General features: G+C 47.0%; 8 protein-coding genes across 14 annotated transcripts; 6 read left to right on the top strand and 2 right to left on the bottom strand.

Annotated features, from left to right (window-relative positions):
* Positions 1 to 343: 343 nt before the first annotated feature.
* Positions 344 to 3129, top strand: BDCG_02822 (Golgi transport complex subunit COG4; the record flags this gene model as incomplete). Its single annotated transcript, XM_045418390.1, has 2 exons — positions 344 to 1738; positions 1843 to 3129. 2 exons carry the CDS (start codon positions 344 to 346, stop codon positions 3127 to 3129), a joined length of 2682 nt encoding a protein of 893 aa, XP_045274980.1.
* A 6-nt stretch (positions 3130 to 3135) lies between these two features.
* On the top strand, positions 3136 to 3402 carry BDCG_16621 (uncharacterized protein; the record flags this gene model as incomplete). Its single annotated transcript, XM_045425828.1, has 2 exons — positions 3136 to 3197; positions 3258 to 3402. The coding sequence occupies 2 exons, from the start codon at positions 3136 to 3138 to the stop codon at positions 3400 to 3402; spliced, it is 207 nt and encodes a 68-aa protein (XP_045280173.1).
* Positions 3403 to 4528: 1126 nt separating this feature from the next.
* Positions 4529 to 7965, top strand: BDCG_02821. Of its 2 annotated transcripts, XM_045418389.1 has the most exons (5): positions 4744 to 4995; positions 5049 to 5280; positions 5349 to 5680; positions 5795 to 6386; positions 6466 to 7445. In XM_045418389.1, exons 2-5 carry the CDS (start codon positions 5172 to 5174, stop codon positions 7062 to 7064), a joined length of 1632 nt encoding a protein of 543 aa, XP_045280172.1. In that variant the 5' UTR covers positions 4744 to 4995; positions 5049 to 5171; the 3' UTR covers positions 7065 to 7445. The 2 variants fall into 2 exon arrangements, with proteins under 2 accessions (XP_045274979.1, XP_045280172.1); XM_045418388.1 differs by having other exon boundaries at positions 4529 to 5280; positions 6466 to 7965.
* Positions 4554 to 14352, bottom strand: BDCG_02820 (Ca2+-transporting ATPase). Its single transcript, XM_045418387.1, has 3 exons — positions 8873 to 14352; positions 6456 to 8795; positions 4554 to 6372 (listed from the first exon to the last, which is right to left on the bottom strand). The coding sequence occupies exons 1-2, from the start codon at positions 11514 to 11516 to the stop codon at positions 8206 to 8208; spliced, it is 3234 nt and encodes a 1077-aa protein (XP_045274978.1). The 5' UTR covers positions 11517 to 14352; the 3' UTR covers positions 4554 to 6372; positions 6456 to 8205.
* BDCG_02819 (cohesin complex subunit SCC1) lies at positions 11978 to 15270 on the top strand. Its single transcript, XM_045418386.1, has 2 exons — positions 11978 to 12706; positions 12767 to 15270. Exons 1-2 carry the CDS (start codon positions 12443 to 12445, stop codon positions 14315 to 14317), a joined length of 1815 nt encoding a protein of 604 aa, XP_045274977.1. The 5' UTR covers positions 11978 to 12442; the 3' UTR covers positions 14318 to 15270.
* A 247-nt stretch (positions 15271 to 15517) lies between these two features.
* Positions 15518 to 16778, top strand: BDCG_02818. 4 transcript variants are annotated; one of them, XM_045418385.1, is made up of 3 exons: positions 15518 to 15583; positions 15686 to 16029; positions 16161 to 16778. In XM_045418385.1, exons 2-3 carry the CDS (start codon positions 15773 to 15775, stop codon positions 16258 to 16260), a joined length of 357 nt encoding a protein of 118 aa, XP_045280171.1. In that variant the 5' UTR covers positions 15518 to 15583; positions 15686 to 15772; the 3' UTR covers positions 16261 to 16778. The 4 variants fall into 4 exon arrangements, with proteins under 4 accessions (XP_045280171.1, XP_045280170.1, XP_045280168.1 ...); XM_045418384.1 differs by having other exon boundaries at positions 15681 to 16029; XM_045418382.1 differs by having other exon boundaries at positions 15658 to 16029.
* A 34-nt stretch (positions 16779 to 16812) lies between these two features.
* Positions 16813 to 20870, top strand: BDCG_02817 (MFS multidrug transporter). Of its 3 annotated transcripts, XM_045418381.1 has the most exons (13): positions 16813 to 17147; positions 17285 to 17423; positions 17508 to 17959; positions 18044 to 18188; positions 18270 to 18514; positions 18572 to 18604; positions 18660 to 18746; positions 18808 to 19217; positions 19281 to 19392; positions 19487 to 19620; positions 19738 to 19810; positions 20187 to 20326; positions 20450 to 20678. In XM_045418381.1, exons 3-12 carry the CDS (start codon positions 17550 to 17552, stop codon positions 20254 to 20256), a joined length of 1719 nt encoding a protein of 572 aa, XP_045280167.1. In that variant the 5' UTR covers positions 16813 to 17147; positions 17285 to 17423; positions 17508 to 17549; the 3' UTR covers positions 20257 to 20326; positions 20450 to 20678. The 3 variants fall into 3 exon arrangements, with proteins under 3 accessions (XP_045280167.1, XP_045280166.1, XP_045280165.1); XM_045418380.1 differs by having other exon boundaries at positions 16851 to 17147; positions 20187 to 20678; XM_045418379.1 differs by having other exon boundaries at positions 16851 to 17423; positions 20187 to 20870.
* BDCG_02816 (tyrosinase) lies at positions 20582 to 25950 on the bottom strand. The gene is made up of 9 exons (XM_045418378.1): positions 24954 to 25950; positions 24547 to 24863; positions 23594 to 24486; positions 23403 to 23536; positions 23013 to 23342; positions 22522 to 22964; positions 22048 to 22461; positions 21685 to 21991; positions 20582 to 21625 (listed from the first exon to the last, which is right to left on the bottom strand). The coding sequence occupies exons 3-9, from the start codon at positions 23772 to 23774 to the stop codon at positions 21188 to 21190; spliced, it is 2247 nt and encodes a 748-aa protein (XP_045274976.1). The 5' UTR covers positions 23775 to 24486; positions 24547 to 24863; positions 24954 to 25950; the 3' UTR covers positions 20582 to 21187.
* Between the last annotated feature and the right edge of the window lie 915 nt (positions 25951 to 26865).

Below are 26865 nucleotides of genomic sequence, written 5' to 3'. Positions count from 1 at the left end.
TGACGAGACTGAACGAATGGGAAGAAGAGAATGTGAGGGTGCTAATCTGAGAGAAGAAATGAAAGAATGACGTGAGACTGAAAAATGCAACTAAAAGCCTCACAAATCTATATCACCAATGAATTATATATGTTGGCTGGTTATGTTCCTCCTAGCCATGCATGTCAAGCTTCCCGCTGCTTTGCCCCGCGGCTAGCTCCCCAGCTAAGGGTACATAACTAGTTACGCGCTAGGCGCCAAGCGCCGGCCGTTGATCAACAACAGACGAGTATTCTTGCTGTCAACGCAAGATGGACGGGTATTCCCATGTTCCACCTTTAATTACACCTTTTAAAGCTACATTATGGACTTCAGCTTGGAAAGTCTCGATTACCTAAATCGGGACCGGCTAGCAATGTCCCCACCGGCCAGTACACCTCCTCCCGCTGGTGTCATCGGCCACTCTGGCCAAACGACAGAACCTCCAACAGTTAAGGACAGGGTGCAAGATAACAGGCACACGAACAACACCGAACTTCAAACGAGTGATCCCCGCGAAAAGCAGCAAGCCAATGGCCAGGAGAATTCCACTCATAACCCCGACCCTGAGAACCCTACTGACATCTATAATGCCCGCACTATCGCGGATATCAAAGCCACCTTGTCCCATCTTCACGATCGCGAAGCCGCCGTAACTGCCCGCCTTGATGCACTCATAGCTTCCCAGAAAGATTTCTCCCGCGAACTAGGCCGACTAGATCTGCTCCGCGCCCACCTAGGCTCACAAGCAACCACTGCCCGTACAATCAGCCATGGTATGCTTGCGGACGCTGCTAGCACAGCGGACCGCATCTCCAGCGCCGTCAAGCGCCTCGATCTCCAACAGTCGCGTGTCAAGGCTACACTGGACGTAGTGGAACAAGTTGTGGAGTTGAAAGCGTGCGTGCTAGGCGTAGCTGGCTCAATGGGCGCATCACAGGATTGGGAAATGGCGGCGAGTTACATGAATCGTGCATCGAAGATCCCCGAAGAGGTCATACATGGTGATTTTGCTGCGGAGATCGTGCCTACTGCTGAAGTTCCGGACCCGCCAAGTGTGACGCTAGAGAATGCGGCTGAATCGCTCTGCGGGTTGTTCCTGCGAGAATTTGAACGGGCTGTCAAGGACAACAATGATGCGAAGATCACGCGGTTTTTTAAGCTGTTTCCGCTCATTGGAAGGTCAGCCGTCGGGCTGGATGTGTACGGACGCTATGTGTGTCAGGGCGTCGCGGCACGGGCAAGGGCTAATTTACATGCTGGGGCAGGCGCGGAGCAAAGGAAAGATGGATTCTTTTATGCAAATGCGTTGACCAAGCTGTTTGAACACATTGCGCAGATTGTTGACGGGCATGGGGCATTAGTGGAGAGACACTATGGTCCGGGCAAGATGATGAGGGTCGTGGAGAGGCTGCAGGTCGAGGCGGATGTTCAGGGGGGCATCATTTTGGAGTCTTGGAGCGATGACCGCCATGTTGATCGCAAGTTGACGGACATCAAGTCTTATGCTTTCACATTTCTTGTACAAAGCTTTCTACCTGCTGCGAGAGGCATGGGAACACCTCGAGCAAACTCACCCGCTACTCGCGATGCCGCTTCACAACGATCAAGCGAGGATGAGGGAGTAGATATGAAAGAGATCGATGGACTTTTGAATGAGATGGCTGTTATGTTGGGGAGGTGGTCATTATATTCCCGCTTCTTAGCAGATAAATGCAGTGTAAGTTATTGGGTATTTTCTAATACTTCTTACATGCTACATTGACAGGTTCTACTATTACGTACAAGCTGGAGACGGATGGCTATGGACTAACAAGACCACAGAACGACAATCATGAGGAATTAGAACTACCGGACTTCATTATTCAATCAGCGCTGTGTCAGAAGGTTAGCGATCGGTTAATCCATCCTTTCAACTCAATGACCACGTTTTTCCTCCGGCGGTCGGTGGAGAAGGCTTTCCAGTTGGATGAAGGACCTCCAGAACTAACGCTGAACCGACACCAACCCTTACGTGCCAACCCACCACACATTACCTCAGCCGTGGACGACATCATGTACATCGTCAACAAAGTACTTCAGCAGTCACTACGCACCGCGCAACACGCCGTTATGGCCAGTGTGACGCCGTCGCTGGCCCGAGTTCTTGGCACTGATTTCATCGGCATGATCCAGCGCAAAATGCGGGACGAAAGTTACCCCAGAGGAACGGCAGGTGGCCCTCCGCCTGAAGCCACTGTCATCGCCTTCCTAGTCCTCATCAACAACCTTGACGTGGCAATCGAGTACATCCAGCGCATCGTGAAAAACCACGTGGGGACTACCAAACCAGAAATTGGGAGTAATCGGACTGGCAACGCGGCTACTGGCGAATCCCCGCTGGCCAACCTCTTCCCGCTTGATGACGAGGCGGAGAAAGTAGGCAACATGCTAAAATCATTCTCCTCCTCGTTTGAATCCAAAGCGCAAGACCTCGTCAATGATGGGATTCAAGTTGTGTTCAATAATGTCATAAAGGGCCATCTCCGACCTATTCTAGCAGATTCATTCCGTGACATCGAGTACCAACCCCGGGATGGCGGTGATGATGATGATGATGATGAGAATGGGCTTGCAGATGGAGAGGGGTTGATGGATGAGGCCGAGGGGAGTGCGGTCCGTCACCGGTTCGCAACGGCATGGGCGGATCTTCTAGAACCGATCGCACGAATCCTTAGTGGCCGGGCCTTTGAGCGGCTACTTAGCGTGACTGTGGCTGCACTGGCACGATTATTAGAAAAACGTATCTGGTCGTATCATGGCCGTGTGAATGCGTTAGGGGCAACGCGGCTGGAGCGAGACGTAATGGGGATTGTGAGTGCAGCAGTGAATGTGGGCGGGGACGATGGGGGGGGTCGCAAAGGTGGTAGCGCAGGGGAGGAGGATCGCGCGAGGCTGTATGGAGGGGGACGATATCGGCACCGTGAGGCTTTCGGGCGGTGTTTGCAGATTGTGATGGTGATGGGGATGGAGGAGGAGGAGTGGGAAGAGGTGGTGCGCGGTGGCATGGAGGATGTGGTGGATCGCTTGAGTGTGGATGAACGGGTGAGGGCGAGGGGGATAGTTGTGTAAATGAATATGGTTTTGGGAGGCGGAGGAGATGACAGGAGTGGTGAAATTGTGGAAGAGACACCAAAAGGGTAGGAAACTTGATATTTTTTTTTTATCTGATTTGATATTTTGCACCCTATTTTTTACAGTAGACGCACGCTCCGCAATAAGAGAGTGGAGGAAATGTTTGTTCAGGCGCATCAAATCCATGTTTTGTCAAAACGTCGCATAATGTGGCTGTGGCCTTTGAGCCTACAAAATATTATTATGGCAAGTGTACGGAGTACGGAGTAGTTTCATTATTATTATTATTATTCCAGTTGAAGCACACGCAACATATATATTGAAGGGTAACTTACATTGGATGTACATGTACAAATGTATTAGATAGAAGCTTTTGATTCTATAGAACATATCAAAATGTACATATTGTTGTATGTACAATATTATAATATCATTAGCACAATATATCTCATCTCATCTCATCTCAATATTAGTTCCTCCGAAACCACCCGACCAAACCATCATAGACCCCCAACAAAAAGCTTCGAAGTTTGATAAGATAAAGAGCCAAGATAAACAAACTATGTATGTACTGTACTGTACTTGTTATTTGGAGTCGCGGCAGATAGGAAGGGAGGGGAGGGCTACATATATATATATATATATATATATAACCTAGTGTAGTTGTTGGGCGGAACCCAATGGGAGAGGGACAACTTATCTTCCTTGTTTATCGAGAAACAAATGAGGGAAGGCCTTTTTGTCTGCAGAGTTGTTTGTGTTGTCTTTCGGGTTGGGAATGGGAATGGGATGGGATGGGGTTTTTCTCTCTTTTGAACAACCCCCCCCCCCCCCCCCAAAAAAAAAAAAACAAAAAAAAACAAAAAAAAAAAAAAAAATCTCAAGGGCGATACATGAATCTATGTATTTTGTTTTCAACCTAGAAGTGTAGAAGTGCACAATTGCCCAATTTGTTTTGAATTATTTGGTTATTGGAATATAAGGACCCTGTTTTGCTTGATTGCTTTCTTGAATGAAGCCTTTCAACCCGTTATCGGCCAATCAACGAGCCTCAACGAGCCTCATGAGAGAATACGAAACACTGCAAAGGTTTGTACGTAGTTGTAGTGGTGTTTTTTTGGGCGGAACGGAGTTGTATTCGCCTGGTATTATTATTTTATATCTTATTATACTATTATTGATATTAGCAGTGAGAGGAGAGCGACAGGAAGCCGCATTCGTCATATTATTTGGGATGGATATAAGAATACCTAATAATGAATCTTGTTTTTTTTTTATTATTATTTTTATCTATGACTGACTCCGTAGTTACATAGTTACTACATACTACATACTACATACATACATACTTTGGTCTAAAATAAGCCTTCAGTCGTTATCTTCATATCTCCCGTCGTCTTTTTTCTTTTTTTTATCTCTCTCTCTCTCTCTCTCTCTGTTATCTCCTTCCTCTCTTTGTTCAGTAAAAAAAAAAAAAAAAATAATTCGCAATTTCGGGCCAAACCGATTCATTTTCGTGTCCCGGAACTCGAATTGAAATTCGATTCTTGATTTTGTTATCTCGTAGATGTAGTAGATGTAGATGTGTAAACCCCCCTGAATCCATACGGGCTGTGATTCCCCTCCGCGCCGGACAATAAGTAATAATAATAAGAATAATAATAATAATATATACTCCTCCCCGCATGTCATTCGGGACTGCTTAGTTCTCTCCTTTGCTCGTTCTTCATTTTTCATTTTTCTTTTTACTCCCCCTTAATTTTTAGCTTCTCTTCCAGCATCCACCACTGCCCGTTCTTCTCGTCTTCTACTACCACTCCCCCCCTCCCCTTCTCTCCCTTCTCTCCCTTCTCCCAGTCCATTGTAAGAAGAAAGTCCCGCCAAAGCTGTACTTTGTTCACATTGAAACTGTCAAGACTAGACAATCACTAGGGTTATAACTAGACGAGACGTGAAAATATAGCATAGAATCGAATCTGGTAAACCCACCCCACAAATACATACAGAAAAGGCAAAGAAGCGGACCTCCGGGGAGCAACATGTCGGCTCTCACGGGCCGCTATGCCCCCGACTATGCTTCTTACAACTGGACCGGTGCGCCGGCAAACTTCACTTTCACAACCAATTCGGACCTCGGGGGAGACTCTCGTGCGTTTCCCAAACCCCAGAAGAGAGGTCCCCCAGATGCACTAACCCCCCCCTGACTAAAAAATCAGGAATCGAAAACCTAAACAAATGGTTTCAGGCTGGCGATCAGGCGTACATAATCGTCGCCTCAGCGATGGTCATGGTCATGATTCCCGGGCTGGGCTTCCTCTACTCCGGCCTGGCGCGGCGAAAATCAGCGCTCAGTATGATCTGGGCATGTATGGGTTCCATGTCTGTCGTGACTTTCCAGTGGTACTTCTGGGGGTACTCGTTGGCCTTCTCCCCGACCGCGACGAATGGGTTTATTGGCAATCTAAGCAACTTTGGGCTCATGAAAACACTCGCGGCTCCGAGTCCCGGCTCGCCGTTGATACCTGGGCTGCTGTATGCTTTAAATCAGGTGTGTGAGATCAATTCTTTTTTTTTTTTTTTTTGTCGGTGGTGGTTGGTGGTGGTGGTGGTGGTGACGGTGGTGGTGATGGTGGTGCAGGCTGACCTGAGGAGGATTTGCTAGATGCAATTTTGCGCTGTGACTGCTGCCATAATAATGGGATCCGTGGCTGAGCGAGGTCGTCTGCTACCCGCCATGGTGTTTACTTTCTTTTGGGCTACGCTCGTCTATTGTCCCCTCGTGTGCTGGGTATGGAATGTCAATGGGTGGGCTTACAAATGGGGCGTCTTGGACTTTGCAGGCGGTGGCCCAGTTGAAATCGGATCCGGTCTATCTGCGCTCGCGTACTCGATGGTTTTGGGTCGTCGCCAGGAGCGCATGATGCTCAATTTCCGACCACATAATGTTTCACTCATTCTTCTGGGGACCATCTTCCTGTGGTTTGGATGGCTGGGTTTCAACGGCGGTTCGGCTTTCGGTGCCAATCTGCGTGCTGTCATCGCAACCTGGAACACTTGTTTGACCGCTAGCTTTGCGGCCATGACCTGGGTACTCCTCGACTGGCGGCTCGCTCGGAAACTGTCCATGGTCGGGTGGTGTTCTGGTACCATCTCTGGTCTGGTCGCTGCAACTCCAGCCTCTGGTTTCATTCCTCCGTGGGCTAGTGTGATTCTGGGAATAGTTACAGGAGTCGTTGCCAACTACAGCACCAAAAGTCAGTTCTACCCTTAAACTTGAAATGGTTCTTGGGGCAGGCAAAAAAACATATAGGATTTCGACTAACCTTTCTGTAGTCAAATATTGGATCCGCATCGATGATTCTATGGACATCTTCGCCGAGCACGGCGTTGCCGGCATTGTCGGGTTACTCTTCAACGCCCTCTTCGCCAGCGATGCCATTGTCGGCCTCGACGGCGTAAACACAGGAACGGGTGTAGGGGGCTGGCTCATTGGCAATTACAAACTCCTATACATCCAGATAGCGTACATTTTTGCGGCAAGTGCGTACACTTTCGTAGTATCCGCCCTGATCGCCTACGGCATCAACGCAATCCCGGGTTTGAAATTGCGTGCGTCAGAACAAGCGGAGTTTTTGGGAATGGACGACGACCAACTGGGTGAGTTTGCGTATGACTATGTCGAGGTCCGCCGCGACTATCTCGCATGGGCGCCACAGATCCATGGGCAGAGTCAGGAGGGCCAGGACGAGTCCAGCGTTCACCTTCATGGCACTAATGAACACAGCGAGACGATAAAGTCGAGCATAGCGATGAATGGTCGACCAGTATCGGCACCCACGCCTGCTAGATCAGACAGCCAGCGTGACGAAAGCCCTCCCTCTGCTCCACAACCGGCTATCGTTAGCCATAGTGAAAAAGGAGAAGTGGGCTGAATCTTTTCATGTTTTTGTTTTGTCGTTTATGCAAATTTCTTCCTTTGCTTCCATAAGTTTTCTTTTGCTTTTCAAGGAGCAGTATGGGATAGCATATCACTTTGGTTCGTCCATTTCTGTTGGCAATTATCTCCGGTTATGATTTTTCCCTAATTTAACCTGGCCTGTTATTCTTTTCATAGTTATATTAGTCATATTTTTTGATGCTCCATATGCACGTACGACGATTCGACACAATTAAAATCGAGTCTCGCTCCACACCTTGATGGCCGAAGATGACGACTCAAGGAGAGCATAGAGCAATCCCTGATCCGCCGGGCATCAGAGTCCTCCTACTAGAGCTCATATTTAAAGTTAGAAAATACAAGGACATGTTTAGTCCTTCGCAAGTTTTGAGTGGTGATTAGGATTGTTCTTAAACTCGAGGAGTCGAGTCAGGGTCCTGATTAGACGCGGTAACATTAACAACGGCCCGAGCTTCCGCGCGCTAAAGAGCACACCGGGTAGGTAGTTAAGCGACTTATTCAAACCGTCATCGAGAACATGTGGTTCAACTCGATCATTTTTTCAACACCTAGCACAATAGAGATGGGATGTGCTGCCAAAGGCGGATGGGTGATGTCAGATATACATCAAGGTTACTTTGCGCAAGGAATATCATATCTTGATGAGGCTGCGAGGGTTGGTCGACCCTTGCCGGAAGGATAGCTAGCTTTCCTGCGTAAATGGGCGCCCAGCTTGATTGTTTGACAAGAAATATTGGGCGATATACATAGCGTATAGGGTATGGGTGGAGATAGGGATGGGGAATGGAACTTCTTCCCTTCGCGCTAGCTATAGGTAGAAATTGTATATAGTGCAAGCGCAAATATATCATTATGACTCTCTCAGTGTGCATTCCGTTCGGAGTAATGAGGGAAGCCTGTGATCTATGTCTAAAACCTTACAGAAAAGTTAACGGGAGAATCGCCCAACAACCCACCGAGCGACAAGCAGGATATTTGATAGCAAAGGTGTAACGATAATAAAACAAAGACGCTCCAAAGCGTGATATACAAGAAGACAAAAATAGAATAAATATCTCGTCATTACAGACACGCCCTCCTCCCCACGTTATCTCCTCATTCCAACATAAAAGGTCTCACACATTAACACTATATCCACCTATCCTCACCCCAGAAATCCCCACTCCACCGTTCCTCTTCTGCCATGCCAAATACTTCCTCCCCTCATCCACCCAAAACACCGTACTAGAAATACACACAAGCACACACAAATCCCACAATCCAATCGCCTCTGTCTGGAAAATACCCTGTAAAAGTGGCAAATAAATAACGCATGCCTGGCCCACCAGCGACCCCAGCACGGCATAATTAAACATCTTATTGCTAAAAAGCCGCAACTCCCCGCGCAGGATGGACTTGGTTTCCGATCGGCACGTCAGCGCATTGAACATGTCGAATAATACGAAGCAGGTGAATGTCATGGTTGTGTCGCGGCTGGTGACAATGCGGGAGCGAGTGCCAGAGACTTCGTCCGTGTGGTCTGACATTTCGTGGACGTAGATGGCCAGCGTGCCGAGCATTATTAGCATTGCGGAGGTAAGGACGCGGCGGATCAATGGTTTGGTAAGCACGCGGGCGTGTTTGGAACGTGGAGGGCGGCTCATGATGGATGGATCGACAGGCTCGACGCCGAGGGATTGGGCGGGGGGCCCATCCATGAGGATATCTGTACACGGAGATTGGGTTTAGCACCAGTCTGCCTTCTCCGATGTCGAATGAGAGAAGAATAACAGGGGAACATACTGATCCATAATATCTGCATTGCATTAAGCGGGTTCTTAAGTCCCAATGTTGTACTGATGAGCACCAGGCTCAATGCGGCAACGCTGGTGCTTAGCTGAAACGTGATAAAATTCTGGATATTATAGAAAATACCCTTGCCTTGCTCGATGGCTCGTAGAATCGTTGAGAAATCGTCATCTGTCAAAATCATATCTGCAGCTTCCTTGGCGACATCTGTGCCTAACCGGCCCATCGAGATTCCAATATCTGCTTTTTTCAAGGCGGGTGCATCATTGACTCCATCGCCTGTCATTGCAACGACATTGCCGCTCGCTTGAAGCGCTCGCACAATCTTCATCTTATGATCCGGGCTGGTCCGTGCGAATATAGAGGTTGCAGAAATCGTCTGAGCTAATTCTGCAGTACTCATATGATCTATGTCTTCTCCCCTTAGTACCTCTCTCGCCGCGGGGGACGGATTAACAGGCATTCCCAGTTTCCTCGCAATAGCCACTGCCGTTGTTTCCGCATCGCCTGTGATCATAATGACCCTGACTCCACCAGCCATCAGTTTGCGGATAGCTCGGTGAACGTCCTTTCGAGGTGGATCATTCATCCCAACAAGGCCAGAAAACACAAGACCTGTGTAAAGTTCATCATTTTTGGACTGGCTGTGTCGGAGCTGTGTTGTTTTCTCCAAATAGCCGGGTGTTGGGCTTCGGCTACCCAATGGGCGAGACCCTCTTCCGATATCTCTAACAGGACCGCTTGCGAAACCAAGCACTCTCAGCCCTTCTGCCGCCATGGACTCAGCTGCCTGTCTCACTATCTGCCGTCTCGCCTCGTCTAAAATTACTTCCCTGCCGTCTTTGGTTAAATAAGTATCACAACGCTTGAGAACTTCGTCTATAGAACCCTTAATGTATGCAATTTCCGGACAGCTACCGTTGCTAAACCCATTTTCTGACAGAGGACCACCGCTGCCAATGATCACTCCCATCCATTTTCGTTCCGAGCTAAAAGGAGTCTCCGCGACACGGGGGCTTATCCGGTCTCGAATGTCATCCTCGGCGAATGCGTCTAATAGATCTAAAATAGCGACATCTGTAGGTTGACCAACCCATCGACTTCTAATTGCACCCGAGGATTGATCCACAGTTGAGGATAATATGGCAGCGGAGGCAGCTGTGGCCGGCGAATTGGCGTGCGCGCGAGATAGTCGAGCATTATTGGCAATGTTACCTACACGGAGGATGGTTCGTGCAGCAGCACTAGCATTCACTGACCGGCTGTCTCTGTTTACGTCGAAAGGAGCATCAGAATCGAAGTGCCACATTTTCGTAACCGTCATATGGTTGAGCGTTAAGGTGCCGGTTTTATCACTGCATACGACGTTGACAGAGCCTAAGGTCTCCACACTAGGTAGTCGTCGCACGATGGCGCCTCTTTTCGCCATTCGAAAGACACCTAGAGCCAGCGTAACAGTGACGATTATGGGAAGCCCCTCTGGAATCGCAGCAACAGCCAAAGACACTCCGATAGTGAACATATCCAACAAATTTCTGCCTTGTAACAGCCCAAGCAGGACAATTAACCCAATGACTGCAAATGACATGTAACTCAGCTCTTGGCCCAGGCGGTCCATTGACAGTTGAAGCGGCGTTCGTGGGCTTTCGATTTCTCGAAGAGAGGCAGATATGCTCCCAAATTCGGTATTAGGTCCAGTAGCTATAACGATCCCTTGACCATAGCCAGACCGCACCAATGTGCCCATAAAAGCAATGTTATGCTGTTCATTTAATCGAAGATCGGTCCCAACGGTTCCAGCAGCTGGAGAATCGTAATAAGGGGAATTGGACCCTGAATTTTCCTTTAGCGACTGAAGCCCGCCATTAGATTTCCCCAGTGATTCAGAAGATTTGATAACAGGTTCATTTTCTCCAGTAAGGTTAGATTCGTCAATGGAAAGGCCGGTAGAGCTGGTGATGCGGAGGTCAGCAGGGATTCGATCACCAGTTGAGAATAGAACCAAATCCCCAGGAACTAATTGGCCTGCCAGAACTGTTGTAGACGCCTTTGGGGAGGACGTCACTGGATGTGGCCCATTCGCTGCCAACTCTTGCATCTCCAACTCTTCCACATCATTTGCAGTTTGAGATGCAGTATATCCGAGTGACCCAGAGTGAGGTACATTGCGAATCAAATGAGCATAATGCGGCACCATCCTATTTAGTGCCTCTAACGACTTCTCCGATCTGTACTCCTGCACAAACCCAACACTGACGACAATTGTAACCGCAAGCGCAATACTAATTGCATCGTCATAATTGCTCATGAAGAAGGAAATCGCAGCAGAAGCCAAAAGCAACAGTATCAAAGGCTCCTTAAATTGCTTAAGAAACCGTAACCAGAGAGGCTCCGGGTCCTCGGAGGAGAGTTCGTTGGGGCCATCCCGCAGCAATCTCGCGTGGGCATCGGCCGGGGAGAGGCCATGGACGAGCGATGTTTGTAAACGGTCAGCTACTTCCTGCGGACTGAGCTTCGAGTATGTGGATGTGGTTGAAGACGATACGACAGTACTCGTTCGATAGGGAGAGGGAGTCTGTCGGGCGGAATTGGGGACGGCGTAGAGAGGGAGCGGAGGAGGGGCCGGAAATCCTGACATAGCTCAGGATGCGGAGGAATCAGTACGCCAGTCTGGCATCCCGGGACAGTTACGGGGCTGGCAAAAGCCGGGGTTACGGTGGGAGCAGAGAAGGCATATATCAATGGGGTGCGCTTCTGATATTGGCGGCCGCTGGTCAGAAGACGGGATGTTGCTGATGAATGTGGTAAGTCTCGGCGCGGACCCGTGGACGAACAAAGCACGTTTCAAAGTCCGGACGCCAATACTAATATTAGCAGGGCGCTGCAGATCGGGATGGAATTGAGGGTAGTAAGCGAAGAGGAATTGGGGAGATTGCCAGAGTAGAATCGGGGAGCTGAGAGGGAATTCTTCTTCATCTCCGTTGGCTAATGGAAAGCTGTCTTTAAAAATAATATCGCGGATAGGGCTTGGCCACTTGGGCTCGCGGCTCTCGAGATTATGGGGCTAAACTCAATTAGACCTAGCCCTTCTTCTGACTTCCGCGTCTGGTCCATGCCAAGCCGCTGCTGACTGATGCTCACTCACGTGATATTCCAGCCACCGCATTCTTCTCTTTTGGGAACAAAATCCTGGGATTTCAAACAAACGCGCTTCCCAGATCCCCCAACCCCTCTCCTATTTCACGCCGCCGCCCCATCGCCGACTCATCATTCCACCGATTCCCATTCTATCTCTGCGTTAGAAGCGTCGAACTGTGCATCACTCATCACTTTGATTAAATTTAGATACGTTAGTCGATTCCCGTTGCCCTGTAGCATAGGGACCTGTCGCGCGAGGTCGCAATTCGTGGGCCCTTGATCCCCAAAGAAAGCACCAGCGCGTCGATGACTGCGGGTCGACGTACTGGTCGCACTCGTTGTTGACTCTCTTTCTCGCGTCTGGAATCACCTTAAGAATACATCTTTCCTAATAGTACACGGCATTGTTGATCCCATACCTTCAACATGTTTTACTCGGAAACACTATTATCGAAGACCGGGCCGCTGGCTCGAGTCTGGCTGTCCGCGAACCTCGAACGCAAACTGACAAAATCTCACATTTTGCAATCTGATATCGAAAGCAGTGTCAGCGCGATTGTCGATCAAGGCCAAGCACCCATGGCGCTGCGGTTGAGTGGTCAGTTGTTGTTGGGTGTTGTCCGTATTTACAGCCGGAAAACTAGGTACCTTCTCGACGACTGCAATGAAGCTTTAATGAAAATTAAAATGGTTCGTATGACGGTTCATAGACTGCCGGAAAATAATTTGCTTTGCTAATACCATATTTAGGCTTTTCGATTGACCAACAATAATGATCTCCCCAGCTCTGTCACCCTTCCTGCGGGTGGAATTACACTACCAGATGTGCTTACAGAGTCTGATCTGTTTATGAACTTGGATACATCTGTTTTGTTCTCACAGCCTCAAATAGGGACTGAAGGGAAACGGCCTGCATCGTCACTCGGTTGGTCCAGTCAACTTCTTCCAGACAGCACCCCTACTCAACGATTCGCGACACCCATCGAGAGACCCCACTTGGAAGATGATACCGGTCTCGTTCTTGATTTAGGCGAGGACGACATGCCTTTGGGCCACGACATGAGCATTGAAGTGGGACGAGATGCACCCGCTCCACGATCGGCTGGCGATGACCTTTTCAGCGACGACCATAGGCCATTCGACGATGATTTAGAGCTCCATCACAGTGATGCCGGAATCCAGTTTGGCAAGCCAGGCACTGAAGAAGATGCCCATGACAATGTGGATAACTTCTTGCAGCGAGATGATGATGTGTTAATGGGTGGCATTGAAGAAGAACTGGGGGTCCCGGTTGCCGAAGAAGACACAACGGTGGTACCTGCCGAAGAACCCAGTGAATTTCTTAGGGATTCCCAATCTCCGCTCTCCTCTGTGCGGTCTAGTGTCGTGCGAGAGTTTGATGACTCTTTTATGAATGAGAATGAAACTATCCGCCAACCCCAAAGAGTCAAGAGAAGAAAAATCATCCAACCAGACGTAGATACTGTGATCTCCAGCCATCAAATCAAGGAGCAACAAGCTGACCGATCGAGTATCTTGAAACCGGCCTCAATTTTGCCACGTGACCCTCTTTTGCTGACTCTGATGAATATGCAAAAGAACGGGGATTTCGTGTCAAGCGTTATGGGTGGCAACAACCAAAACTGGGCGCCAGAATTGCGTGAGATGCTGTCAATCGATGCTGTGCGCCAGGCGAGCGAACTTAAGCGAAAACGGGACAGCGGCATTGCCGATATGGATGTTGATGGTGCTGACAAAATTCCGCGACTTGACCTTGGCGAGGAAGACGGTCTCCTACATGCGGACGAAGGCGTTGAAATTGGCGGAGATACCACCTTGAACCAGCAATCCGAAATCCACCTTGCTGGTGACGAGGAACGACCACATGACTTGTCCGATGACGAAGCTGCCGTTTATCAAGCGGACGGCTTTAACGACTCAAGTAGTGTTGTTCATCCCGCAGAGAGCGGGCCAATCTCCCTCGGCACACAGCACGCTGTTCACCTGTTGCGTGATCGATTTGGTGGCGAGCCACCATCCGAGGGCGCGGCGCAGTCGAAGAAAAATAGCGTTGTTTTCCAAGATCTACTTCCCGAAAAGATCACGAGCAAGAGTGATGCGACCAAGATGTTTTTCGAGGTTCTTGTGTTAGCTACGAAAGACGCTGTTAAGGTTGAGCAGAGTCCCGGTACGATTGGTGGTCGTCTAAAGATTCGTGCCAAGCAGGGTCTATGGGGATCGTGGGCAGAAACTGAAGCGGGTGGCGAAATAGCCACCCAGGCACCGGAGGTTACAGTTTGATTTTTTATGTCCATTCAAAAGGCTTTTGATTATCCTCTGGATTGTTGCCCTAATATCAGCTTTTGGATGGGTTCTTGAATGTTCCTACCAAGATACAAAATACTTTGGCGAGTTCTGTCCGCCTTCCTTGGTCACTTTCTCTCCCTTCAATTTTAAATGTCATTTTCTTGTCTCTTTCTTTTTTGACCTGAAAAAATCTTGGCTTCGGACTCCGGGACGGACTGTTGCTGATCGTTACTTAGTTCTATGTTTTACTGTACCAAAGGTTGAGAAATAACGGTTGTGTACAGTTTGTGGTGTTACATCATGTATGATTGCTTCTGCTCGTGCGAAAGTTGACTTGAGGCTGGGTTAGCCTTCTTTTTTGCTTCTTTGTTGTCTTTCTTTTCTCTGGATGTCCCACTGCGGCTTCGTTACCAATTTTTGTCACAGGAAAGGGGCGCAATGAAATGGCGTTGACAGTTGGGTTTTCTTGGTATATATAATAAAGCTTGGATTTCTTTTTTCACCTATTTTTCTGAAACAAGCGGGTTTCGTCCGGGAGAAACAGGGGCGTTGCGAGTTCTTGTCGTAATAGACAAACATTGCAGCGCAGCGGCGCCTGGCGGTTAGTTTAGATTTGATCATTAGTACAGTCGCCGTATTCGAACCAATATCAATCACAAGTATACTTTTACAGTTCATGAATCTTCGCCTTTCCCTGCATTTATCGTAAAAGCTTCCCCTCTGGGGTTGAGTGTCGAAGGGTTGGATGGCAACGGAGTAAATTTCTCACGTCGAGTTTCCAAGTTCGTATTTCTCTGCTAAATATGTGTATATATTCCATTTACCAAATGGGGAGGAGGTCGTTTATAACAATGGATTGAGATGGAACGCAATCTTGCCTGGGAGGCGAAAACTCCTGGACCCAATTTAGAAGATAAAAGGAATTGAAAACAGAATCTCGCATGTCCTTCTGTTTCTGTAGGTGTGGTTAAGGGGGGTTGGGCGTTTTATATTCAGGTCAACTGGATATAAACAAATAATTAGAGGTTATTTTGCATTTACTGATTATTTTTAATTTAATTTTTCTTGATTGGTTGACGTAGATGTTTGGCTTTGGCTCACCCGGTGGCGATCCGCGGGGTTAGAGATGATATCATCGACAATGGGTGGATAAATATATATGCGCGAACATTTTATGGGGGAAGCTTATTTACGTTACAACATTCGACATCCAGCGCCATGACTTTCCGTGTGGTAAGCCTCCAATTTGGCAGGAACTATGTATGTTTCGGATATTATTATCCCTTTCTATATAAAGTATTTGGGCATGTATCAACCGTTTACATCACTGACAGTAAGTGGATTCGTTCCATGTTAGCTTAGATATTGCCAAAGCACGCATTCAAAACGGCACATTAATTTCTGTCATCCTGATACAGAAGAGGGGGTCAAGTGATACGACAAAAAAATATGTCCACTTCTCGAAGGATCTCAGAAGGCAGCGACGGAAGTTCCACCGATAGCTCAACCGACCCAGCTTCTCATGACTCGTCGGCGCACGTATATCATGATACAAAACACCAACAGAAGTTCTCCGGGTTGGCGGACCAGAAGCATGCCGCCGAGCAGCGAGAGGAAGAGAGACGAGATGAATCGCCGCCGGAAGATCGTAGTTTCGTGTATAGAAAACCAGGCGCGGGGAACTTGTTAACAGAGTTTCTGGAAAAGTAAGCGCGATATCTATACTGGATATTTTTGATTTTTGCTCTCTGCCATTTCTGCGAAAGCGTGCCTTGATATATTTAATGAGTATGAAATGCTCGTTTGCTGAACTTTTTGCTCGCAAATGAGATTCAAGTGATTCGCCTGAGTGCCGTTGGTACTTATTCCGGAAAAACCAGGCATCGCTTATAGCGAATGATTTTTCATTCCCACACCTATCGAGATTCGATATTTAACGGGCTATCACGGAATACTGTCACTGCGACAGTGCTTGTTTGGTCTTTTATACCACTAGTCAGAAGTCGGCAAATGTGGGATTTCAATATTTTGTGTAACCTCAGTCTTTATTTGATTGGGTCTTATGAGAGGAATTTCTGGGTTGCAGAGTATAGAAACTTGAAGCAGTATTCAAGTGTACACGCTCAGGTGAGAAAATCGAAGAGTTGTTGCTCAAATTGTTCAGTCTTAGTTGTAGCATTTAGTTATTAGATGCCTCTCGCAGGAGCCAGAGGACACAAGGATAGTTTGGCGCGGAGAGGAGCTTCCGAGGCCCCAAGAATCCCTGAAGGCTCAATGTCATGAAACATTCTATCAATTCGGCGCTTGAACAGTAAAGAATGTGATGCCACATAGAGGTAGCAGCTGCGCCCACAATTGAAGCCGTGCAATTTTGCCATCCCAGTAAGCTATGGGTTGATGCAAAAGGTGGAGTCGAGATAGTTAAGCTTATTTGATGACTAAGTTAACTAATCCCACGTGGGGTGGTTAGCCCTAAAACGCAGCTGGCTGGGCCAGACACCGGACGGTCAATGATCATTGATCAATGGCCGAACCGAGTCGAGGACCGGGCCGAAGTCAACATTATTTTGGATACCTATAAGAATGGATAATTATTGTGCTGGAGTGTAAACAGAAAAGTGTGACGAACCCCGATGGATTAATGATATGAATACTGCCCTGTAGCACTATCAAGTTCTAGTCGATGAGGTCATTTGGCCGCTATTTGGGTCTTGTTTCCTCTCGGTAAGTCATGACGGCAGACGTCGAACTTTGCGACAACTTCCAACGACGTTATTAGACGGCCCAGTTGCCTCGAGGGATGGCTCTTAGATATGATATAATTGTATGAATGCCGCGATTTACACCCTCATTCGTTTCTATAAGCATTCCTCATGATTCACTAAGATAATTCTTGCTCACCAATTCCCCCCTTTGCCATTTTTAACTAATCCAACCCGTTTGGCTGCTTACTGAGATTAGCTTGTGGTATCCCCACCTAGCGGCCCACCATAGAAGAACGAGCATCAGCTGCCTCCAACATTTATTATTGGCGAAAATTTACAAGGGCATCTGCTCTTCGGGGCATGAATAATTAGACGGATGCTGCTTTTTTTCTCCGGTAAAGTTCAATGTCTCATTCTCACTCCTGATGAGACGTGATCTGAAGCTGTACTAATCCCGGCGGACATTCGATTGCCCCCAGAATCTCTTGTCGTGTAGGGCAATTGAGCTCTAACTTGAAGAGATGCAAGAGACCTATGGAGAGCCATCGAGTAGGACGGAGGAGAGCAGTCAATCAAGCGATCAGGATGAGAATCGGGATCAGGTCCGTAGCAGGGGCGAGTCACATTTTGAACCAATTTGCCGGCCTAAATTGGATAATTACTCTAGATCAATAAGCCAAGCGACTTCACAGAGCTCCCACTCACTACGTCGAGTGTATTCCCTTTCTGACGGATATACCCATCCTGCCGTTGACAATGATCGGCTTCACGAACCCGAGGAGGATGAGAAGGCGGAGGAAGTGTCGGCTGCTCCTGGAATGGAGTATATTGTGAAGTGGGATGGACCCACCGACCCTTCCAACCCGCGGAACATGAGATTAGGGAGGAAATGGGTCGTTGTCCTAGTTTTGGCTGTTGGGTCTGTCTGTGTGTATGTATCAGTGAACATTTTCCAGGCCTCGCGATGTTGCTTCCCCGGATCTTGAGAGGCTAATCTTGAGCTTTTGCTGGTTAGTACATGTACCTCGTCACTCTACACCATGACGTATGCGCAGATAATGGAAGAATTCAATTGCTCTCGGATCGTTGCGACACTGGGATTGTCCCTTTTCATCTTCGGATTGGGAGTTGGGCCACTGGTTTTGGCGCCATTATCAGAGGTAAGTACTTCTTCTAGTACATGTACTGTACATGCTGGTACACACAAGAAAGAAAGCTGAGCATAATGTGATGTCTTCTAGTTTTATGGCCGAAGGATAATATACGTCACTTCGTTTACATTCTTTTTAATATGGCTTGTACCGTGCGCTGTAGCCCAGAATATCGAGACTATGCTTGTGGCAAGGTTCTTCACAGGAATTTCAGGCAGTGCTTTCCTGAGCGTCGCAGGTGGCACTGTTGGAGATATGTTTGCTCGGCATGAACTTGCAGCGCCGATGATGATCTACACTGCGAGCCCATTCATTGGACCAGAACTCGGCCCTCTGTAGGAAATCCCTCCCGTGCACTGTTTTAATGAGTACAGTGTTAATGAGCTTTTTAGATTGGGCGGTTTTATATGTCAGTATACCTCATGGTATGTAATGTGCCCTACTTGTTCTGACATATATGGAATCTGACCTTTTATGCAGGCGCTGGGCATTTTACATGCTGTTGATATGGGCAGCGTCTATTTTAATCGCCATTGCCCTGCTCGTCCCTGAGACTTACCACCCAGTGTACGTCATGAAATCCCAAGATATTTTGCGCGATTTCCGCACAATTACTAATTTTGAAAAGGCTATTCCGGCGCAAGGCTATCAAGATCAGGCGGGAAACAGGCGATAAACGCTGGAAAGCTCCGATTGAAACGTTAGACCGGTCCGTGGGCCAGATTGTCCTTCGATCTATATATAGGCCGATGCTGCTGTTAACGATGGAGCCCATGTGCTTGAGTCTTTGTATTTTTTCGGCAATCCTGTTAGGTATTCTTTATCTCTTCTTCGGAGCTTTTCATCTGGTGTTTTCGACACTTTATGGGTTTACACTTTCACAAATCGGCTTAAGTTTTATTGGTCTTTTCGTTGGAATGATTTTCGCCATCATGAGTGACCCATTCTGGAGAAAAAATTACGCTCGACTAGTTCAGAAGCGTGAGGCGAAAGTTGGCAAGTTGGATCAATATGAGCCCGAGTGGAGGCTGCCACCAGGTAAGGTCCACCTTTTTATGCTGGTAATTGTAATCATACGAGACATTAACAGAACTTTGTTAGCAATTGCTGGTGCCCCGATAGTGTCTATTGGCATTTTCATTTTTGCCTGGACAATATTCCGAGACGTTCACTGGATCGCACCTATAATTGGCAGCGCCGTATTCGGTCTGGGGTGAGTTCCTTTCCTCACTCTATTTTAACATGTATTGGTACTGGATTTATAGCTAACTATTATGGGCTACGTATCCCAAAACCATGAGCCACAGAACCATTCTTGTCTACTCTGGCATCTTCACCTTTCTAGTTGATGCCTATCCTTTATACGCTGCTAGTGCTCTAGCAGCGAATAGCTTCCTCCGGTCAAGTTTTGGTGCTGCTTTCCCGTTATTTGGAATCCAGAGTATGTCTTCTTTCCCATTACGCGACACCCTCTTCGCCGTTTCTTGCGTCTCTTACCACTCGAGAGCGTTCAGGAAATATCCATGTTCCCGAGTTATATAGCTAATGTGCCATGCAGTGTACAATCGACTAGGATTCAACTGGGCATCCACACTCCTAGCTTTCCTGACTGTCGCAATGGCTCCTTTCCCGTGAGTAAAATAGTACATTGTTACAATTATCTTCTCCTTTCCTCTTTCATGAATTTTCCTTACCCCTCGATATATTCCTTATGGGTTATTTTCTGCCAATATCTCACCCTGGCTATGCACAACGCCACTTGTAACTGTTGAAGATTGGATCCATTCCATCGCCCGCAGTCCTCTGCAGTTTGTGGATGGCGTGAGACTTGAATACTTCACTTGGAAAGAAATGAAGGACAAAAGAGCCAATTATGAGGTTATCTTATATTCCCACCATCCAACTTGTTCCGTTCTACTTCTGTGGATTGCCCTCACGTCAGAAATAAGTTACCATCAAATATGAGAGAATGGTTTCCAGCTAACCCCTCTTGCCTTCTAATAACAGATACATATTTTTCCGTTACGGCAAGCGGATACGAAAGAGGAGTCGGTTCGCCAATTCAACTCATTGCTAGTCATTGAATTGAAAATTACATGTTCTCCCCACAGCTCTGCGTCAAAGAGAAGGATAAAGGGTGTATGTAGGTAAGTCATAAATCGCTACATTAGTCATGCGGCCGAATAGAACATTCTGGTTTGGGCATTTAATTGATAGTGATGTATAAGGGGGCTTCTGATCCTTTTTGATTATTCTGCTGATTATATTAGTTGCATGTACAGATAGATATAGATCAATTTGCTGTCTTTCTTTTTATTTTCTAAATCAAATATGACTGCGGTTACCTTTACTCTCCATCCTTGTCTCGCATTCCATAGACATTCCAATATGTGTTCAAATATATAACTAATGGCGAGTATCATATGAATAAATGTGGTCTAGGGATGGATATTGGTGTCACTATCATTTGGTTTTCCAACGTATATAGGCAAGGAAATTAATAACTGTGCTCTTCTTCGTTTGACAAATGAGCTATTCTGTGTGATGTTCCCGGCACAACGCAGCAGGTCTATCATCCATGATGGTGACCTATTACTGTTTTCAAGCCGTACCTATTTCTTCATATATGCTTCACAAGATATATTAGGCAAAATAGCATGGAATCATAAAGTTGATCATTCTTGGTAGTCCTCATAAATACTAGCGTATATGGCCCGTTTTTGAGCCATACTTAGCTATCCGAGAAGTCATACGCAACATTATAAATGACTCAGGATGTAAATGAGTGTGTAAACAGGGAGTAACTGCCCGAGAGGGAGAGTAATTCAAAAAGAGTAATGATAGTGAAATAGACAGCGGTTTCGCACATTGACCTTGGCAGTTTCTTCTGCCTGTCCGATTTTCTGTTTTTTTCTGTTTTTTTCCTTTTTTGGACGTAGGGCTGTTAGAATTCATTTCACGAAGCATCAAGCCATTACAGAACTCTGGGTATGCTGCGATCTGCCATATTAAAAGAGTCCGAATCCACCGCTTCCTCCACTTCCATCGCCTCTCCTGCCGCTACCACCAAGGCGGCCGAGCGTACCACCCAATACGCCAGTAGCAGTATCCGTAAGGTCCCCTGCAAGGTTGACAAGGTCTCGTGCTCCGCTGTTAGTAATCCCAGATACTTCCCTCAGGCTCTTTGTGGCACCGTCGCCTAGAATCACATCTCCTGTGGCATTGACTGTGCCGAGAATGGCACCAGTTCCAGTTAAGACCAGCGCCCCCGTACCGACGACCAAAAGCTCAGCGACATCCCCTGCTAGAGAGATGAAATTCTGGAATGCTCCGAACACTGTTTTTGTCGCATCAGTCGAGTATTTGGCTACAGTATGTGCAACAGCCACAGTGACGGCGGGCTTATCATTTTCCGTGTTGGGCGGCACAATTTCCCGGCCGGTGGCCTAGTAGCTTGGATTAGCCATGTATACACCATTGTCGAAAGAGACAGTGGACTACACACCGAAACTATCTGAACATAGAGGCGCTTTTTCAAGAACTGTTCTACCTGGTTCGCGTTCTCGATGTCAATATTTTCATCACCTGGATAGAGGGGGAAGAATTTCAACATGTGGCTGATAACCACCTGTGCGTTGCACGTGGCTCTGGTCATCTCGAGGATCGTGCAGTTTGAGCAGACTTCTTTCCCGTCGGAACTAGAAGGGGCGCTGAAGTTATAGACATTTCCAATACAATCCTTTGCAGGGTCCTTCTTTTCACCATATTGAAGATATATCTTCACGTTGAAAGGCATGCCGGAGAAGAGAAATCTAGATCTTTTCAGCACTGGACAGCGGCAGGGTCTTTCAAAACATGGGAGACATACTTGTAGAAGCTGACATTGACAACAACTTCAAGTGCTTCGACCTCACCTACTCCCTTTTTTTTGAGGGTATCAGCCTTATGGCTGGCATATTTCTGGTCTAGCAGCACGTGGATTGCGTCGATGTGTTCCTTCTTACTGCCATAGTTCCATCTCTGCAGCTCCGGATAGGTGTAGTTGAATACGGTATGGTTACGGACATCGTCAGAGGTATAAAATTTACCCTGGCTGCTCCGGAAAGGCGCAAGTGGAGTGGTTGGTCCAACAGTGATCCGTGCTGCGTCCTTCTCCGAGGAAACGACTTCTCCCTGTGCGTTTAACATATTTCCAAGTGCATCTTTCAGTATTTCTGTGGTATCTCCGAACCACTCATCCTCATGGATATACTGCCATATCGAATAAAATCGTTCGACATTCCTATACCATAATCTATCAGTGGAAAAAACGTGAAAACGATCATTAAGCATATAATCTTACGCGTGGTGAAGCCAGAAAAACGGATCAAAAGAAGCAACAGGGACTTGTGTCATATGTCCATTGTTGTCCCCGCCGACAAACAAATGCACATTATTATGTATGGATTCCAAGCTTTGATACCACTGGCCTGTTTTCACTTGATCGTCGGTCTTGGGAAGCTCTCCATTCGTGGCAAAATCGGCATATTTCAGCGCGTATTCGAATAGGCGCCAGATATTTTCAGCCGCATCGTGCTCCTTTTTCGAAATCTCGGGCTTAGTCCCGGGAAGGAACCAGGGCATAGTGTTCGTGAAGTTGTTATAAACCTCAAAACTCCTTATTTCTCCCTCACGCCACTTTTCAGGGAAGTCTGTACTCCACACTTTACCTTCCGTCTCCGCCTCCTGCTTCGTCAGATAGTACATGTTTTCCGGGCACCTGCTGAGGCCAACACAATCTCCGTACTAATTGGAATTAGAAAATTTCCCTTATGGGAGACATAAGAAACTTACTTCCACGTCGTCGTTGGGTCCGACTTTCAGTGTCTGAACACCAAAATCGCCGAATGTTGTCTTTCCTCCCTGCGGCTTTAGGACATATTGGTAGAGAGGATTGTCTATCACTTGCGGAAAGCCAGGGACAAGGTTTGGAACCTTATTTTCTTGGGAGGTTGGGGGGAGCCATTTGGCTATAATCTCCTGTTTTGACTCTGGCGGGGGAGCAGCCCAATCCCAATATGGGATCCTAAACGTTTCAGTCGCCTTCTTGTACTTCTGGTAATCCTCATGATTCTCCGGGATTTTGGGAAGGATCTCTGTTGCAATGATTTCTTGGATGAGTTGCTGGGGAATATTAGCCTATATATCGGCATGGGAAATAAATTGGCTTGAAAGAAGAAGTACCTCGTAAAGAGCAACATAAGGACGATGCCAACTTGGGAAGAGAACAGTACTATGGGTGCAATAGCCTGTTGGTTTAGGTCCATTTTTTGGCACCTCCTCGCCGTTCCATGGCAGATATGGCATCCCGTGAATCCCTGCAAACGCAAGTCAGCTGGGAAACTCTTTGGACCTTGTGGGACATGAAGTTCTACCTGAAATCTGGAAGTATGATTTAGGATGGTCTGCCGGTCTATCATAAAAGATCCTCAATGCTAGGACGTAAAGACTCCATTTGTGGATGTCCTTCTGCAAGTCGTGGATCTCCAGACGAAGAGGGATTTCACCACGGGGACCTTTTCCGGAGTGGACACCCGTAACCAGAATAGGTGCCATTGTATGTCGACGAATTCAAGCAGGTAGATGCAAGGCTAAGAAATAGAACTAGGTGTAAGAAATTGATATGAGACCCCAAAACGAAAAGGCTTCCTGCCGGATGAGTTGTTAATTTGAGAAGGTTGCAGTTTTATCCAGCTTTTTATAGCGCACAGGTGAAGCAGGAAGCTCTCTCGCTCGAGCGAAAGTCGGAGATCGGCCATACCCCCCAAATTCTGTGACCAGCCAGTGGGAGATCCGCTTCAGCCTCGATACTATGGCCTGTAGGCCAGTTTGCAATTCGATGTATACAGTTGAACCATGCGGATCAGACTTAAATTTGGAAGTTGCACGGACTCGCAGAGCTGACAGGTGTGCAGCAAACTCGTTTTCCAAGATTTCAAAATAATTGGTAGACGGGAGCCTATGGCATGGCCAGACCAGAGGAGTAAACAGCTGTGAAGAGGCTCGAAAGAGCTGATCTGATCAACACCTGTTCCCGTAACGCTCTCACATTCGCCTGAGCGCCCAATCTCCTGATGAAGGGATCCGTGGATGCAGCGTGATGGTAAATGTGCAAAAACCTCTCACTAGTATTGCGGTAATTTCACCCAGCGTTAAAAGATCATTTTCTCAACGATTAAGTCAAGGCAGAGGCATGCCTCCCATTTCTCGTTTGTGTCAATCAATGTGGATTTCCAATCTCCGAGTCAAATTAATAATGCACCACACCCTGTAGTTGCAACAAGGACAGTTAGTTAATAACTCTAGGAATGCTGAGGTTGCTACTTACCTTTCGGTTGCATGGTTTGTATTCCCAGGGTGCAAATGCGTCACCAAAGAATGCTGCTACCTTCTCGCAGGGCATTTTGACTATCCAAAAATCTGAAATCTCGTAAATTGACATTGTGATTTTTTCTATTTCCCCCAAAGGTGGCGTAGACAGGGTATTCTCAGCCCGCCATGTCTCCAGAAATCAAGGCAGATCAAAGATGGCTGTGCGTATCCCCAGGTTGCGCGTATCCTCAAATTTTAGACGTCATGTGCGACATGGGCTCGTGCATCTCTCTCTATTCCAACGAATCACATCGAAAGGATATTCGGATCAAACTATGAATCAGTATCCTCAGCACCTCCGATTCTATTTTCGAGAGAATATATCATTTTAAAGGATTGAGGGGCTGAGCTTAGCCATCTTACTTGTTGAGTTTGTGTGAGGGGTAGCTATGTCGTAAAGGCTTCATTCTTTCTGTTTCACCAACATCGAGTTGCTAGTGCTGCAGGGTGATGTTTCTTATCGCAAGTTCGACTCGCCACTTCCAATCCATGTCTTTCTCCGATCGCTGGGAAGTGGTCATTTGTTGAAGCAAACCTCAGTTTGGTGATAGTTTTGAGTATATGTGATAAACCCAGGTTTAACGTTCTGCAGACCAGGATACGAGATTTTCTGCAGGAATTCTGCAGATGACAAGGCTTCGATGTCTACCCACCGCGAGTAGTCCCCGCACTTGCATACAAACCAGGACAGAGTAGTTGGAGAAAAAGTTAATCGGCATCGGGCTGCCTGCTGTTATTCTTTCATATTTGATGATATACTTTCGTCATCAGTGTTTTAGGCCCTTTCAGGTGGGGTGATGATCAGAATCTGATATTCTAGCAAAACGATTGAGAGAGTGTCTACAGATATGTTCTGTTAGGATGGGAGGGTTAGAATTAAACATTGAGCTAGAGAAGAGAAGGACTAGGAACAACAACATGGCATCTCTGCAATTATAGAAATTGTTTAGATTCCTACGAATCTCGCCCGTTAAGTGGTGTATTAGACCGATAAGAAATGAAGGCTATGAAACCATGCTGAGTGTGCGACAAGTGCCCCATCCGCCGCTGATAAGCTCAAGCTTAGGCCGTGAATCTCATCAAATCTAGGGTTTTGCGGTTTCCGAACCACACAACAACAAGGTGGAGGCATGGCAGTGACTGACTGGATAAATATACTCTATCTTCGTTTAGTACGTCAGTAGATAGCCAATTGGAAAATCAAGGAGCCTAGGAATGTATGTGAACGCAAGAACTTAACTAATGGCATGTCATCCCCTATTTGAAACCCCTTCCTTGTAGAACGTAGTTCTGCGAATTGCGTTAGCGATAAGCTGAAAGAAATTAAATCCCTTTCAAAAATCCATTCGGATGATTTGGGTCAGGCAGACTGTTCAGCCTAGACTCGATTCCTCCACTCTGGAGAACTTTTAAAGCCATGCGCTAGAACATTTCAGGAATAATTTGAATGCTCAGAAGCATATAGTACGGGTCCCTCTCTCTCCCATCCGCCCACATTGGGAGTTGCAATAAGGGATAGCCTTGGATGCCCCAGCTAATTAAATTTTAATGCTGCGGATCTCCCAAAAAAATAAGAACACCTGCTGTGATACCTCGAAATAGAGAAGTTGGATCCATGGATTCCCTTCTGCATAGCCTAATCAAATGAATTGGCGACTGATTTTCAAGGTATAGGCAATACCTCACTCCATTAGAATATAAACTTGCTTTGCCTTACAGCGTATTTCTTATTTTCATGGATCACGGTGTATAAGCCAATCCCAGCCCATCCTTCACTTATCAAAGAAAAACGGTACAGACCCTAAATTCCACAAAGAGTTGTACGGGATGTGCTATCGAGGCTAAGAATACGACGATCCGTAATTCACACGGAATGTTCCAATTAATTGGAAATATTGGACATTCTGTGGGGTGATGCTAGTGCGAATCGCGTCATTCTCTCGCTGAGAGTATCCTTATGATGTTAAGTTCGTCGTAGACTGCCGATGGGAAGCCGATTGATGTTATAGACGCCCTGGTTGGAATCTACCAATTTGGTCCCCATCTTGAGCAATAAAGGACAGAAAAGTAATTTGAGAAATAAAATGGGATGAATAAACAATCAGCTGTCTGCTCCCATGCCAATATACCTCAAAGAACGTGGATAATTTCGGAAACATAACAGTTGCGGTATGGATGGCATAAGGAGCCCGATGATAGAACGGGAGCTGGCCATGGACAATCAATGCATTATGGATGGGTAAGCCCTGACCCATAGAGCCGTAGTTTTACCAGT

Source organism: Blastomyces dermatitidis (genome assembly GCF_000003525.1).
Source record: "Blastomyces dermatitidis ER-3 genomic scaffold supercont1.3, whole genome shotgun sequence".
In the NCBI taxonomy this organism is placed as follows: Eukaryota; Fungi; Ascomycota; class Eurotiomycetes; order Onygenales; family Ajellomycetaceae; genus Blastomyces; species Blastomyces dermatitidis.
Note: the sequence above shows the minus strand (reverse complement) of the source record. Positions and strands in the feature narration are given on the sequence as shown.

Coding starts and splice junctions, on each gene's coding strand:
- BDCG_02821 (XM_045418388.1), top strand. CDS start 5,172: ATGTCGGCTCTCACGGGCCGCTATGCCCCCGACTATGCTTCTTACAAC. Junction 5,281..5,348: donor GGACCTCGGGGGAGACTCTC/GTGCGTTTCCCA, acceptor CTAAAAAATCAG/GAATCGAAAACCTAAACAAA. Junction 5,681..5,794: donor TGCTGTATGCTTTAAATCAG/GTGTGTGAGATC, acceptor AGGATTTGCTAG/ATGCAATTTTGCGCTGTGAC.
- BDCG_02820 (XM_045418387.1), bottom strand. CDS start 11,516: ATGTCAGGATTTCCGGCCCCTCCTCCGCTCCCTCTCTACGCCGTCCCC. Junction 8,796..8,872: donor AATGCAGATATTATGGATCA/GTATGTTCCCCT, acceptor CTCCGTGTACAG/ATATCCTCATGGATGGGCCC.
- BDCG_02819 (XM_045418386.1), top strand. CDS start 12,443: ATGTTTTACTCGGAAACACTATTATCGAAGACCGGGCCGCTGGCTCGA. Junction 12,707..12,766: donor CTTTAATGAAAATTAAAATG/GTTCGTATGACG, acceptor TACCATATTTAG/GCTTTTCGATTGACCAACAA.
- BDCG_02818 (XM_045418385.1), top strand. CDS start 15,773: ATGTCCACTTCTCGAAGGATCTCAGAAGGCAGCGACGGAAGTTCCACC. Junction 16,030..16,160: donor TTAACAGAGTTTCTGGAAAA/GTAAGCGCGATA, acceptor ATGAGATTCAAG/TGATTCGCCTGAGTGCCGTT.
- BDCG_02817 (XM_045418379.1), top strand. CDS start 17,550: ATGCAAGAGACCTATGGAGAGCCATCGAGTAGGACGGAGGAGAGCAGT. Junction 18,515..18,571: donor GGACCAGAACTCGGCCCTCT/GTAGGAAATCCC, acceptor TGAGCTTTTTAG/ATTGGGCGGTTTTATATGTC. Junction 19,218..19,280: donor CGAGTGGAGGCTGCCACCAG/GTAAGGTCCACC, acceptor GAACTTTGTTAG/CAATTGCTGGTGCCCCGATA.
- BDCG_02816 (XM_045418378.1), bottom strand. CDS start 23,774: ATGGCACCTATTCTGGTTACGGGTGTCCACTCCGGAAAAGGTCCCCGT. Junction 23,537..23,593: donor ATCATACTTCCAGATTTCAG/GTAGAACTTCAT, acceptor TTGCGTTTGCAG/GGATTCACGGGATGCCATAT. Junction 22,462..22,521: donor TTTTTCTGGCTTCACCACGC/GTAAGATTATAT, acceptor ATTATGGTATAG/GAATGTCGAACGATTTTATT.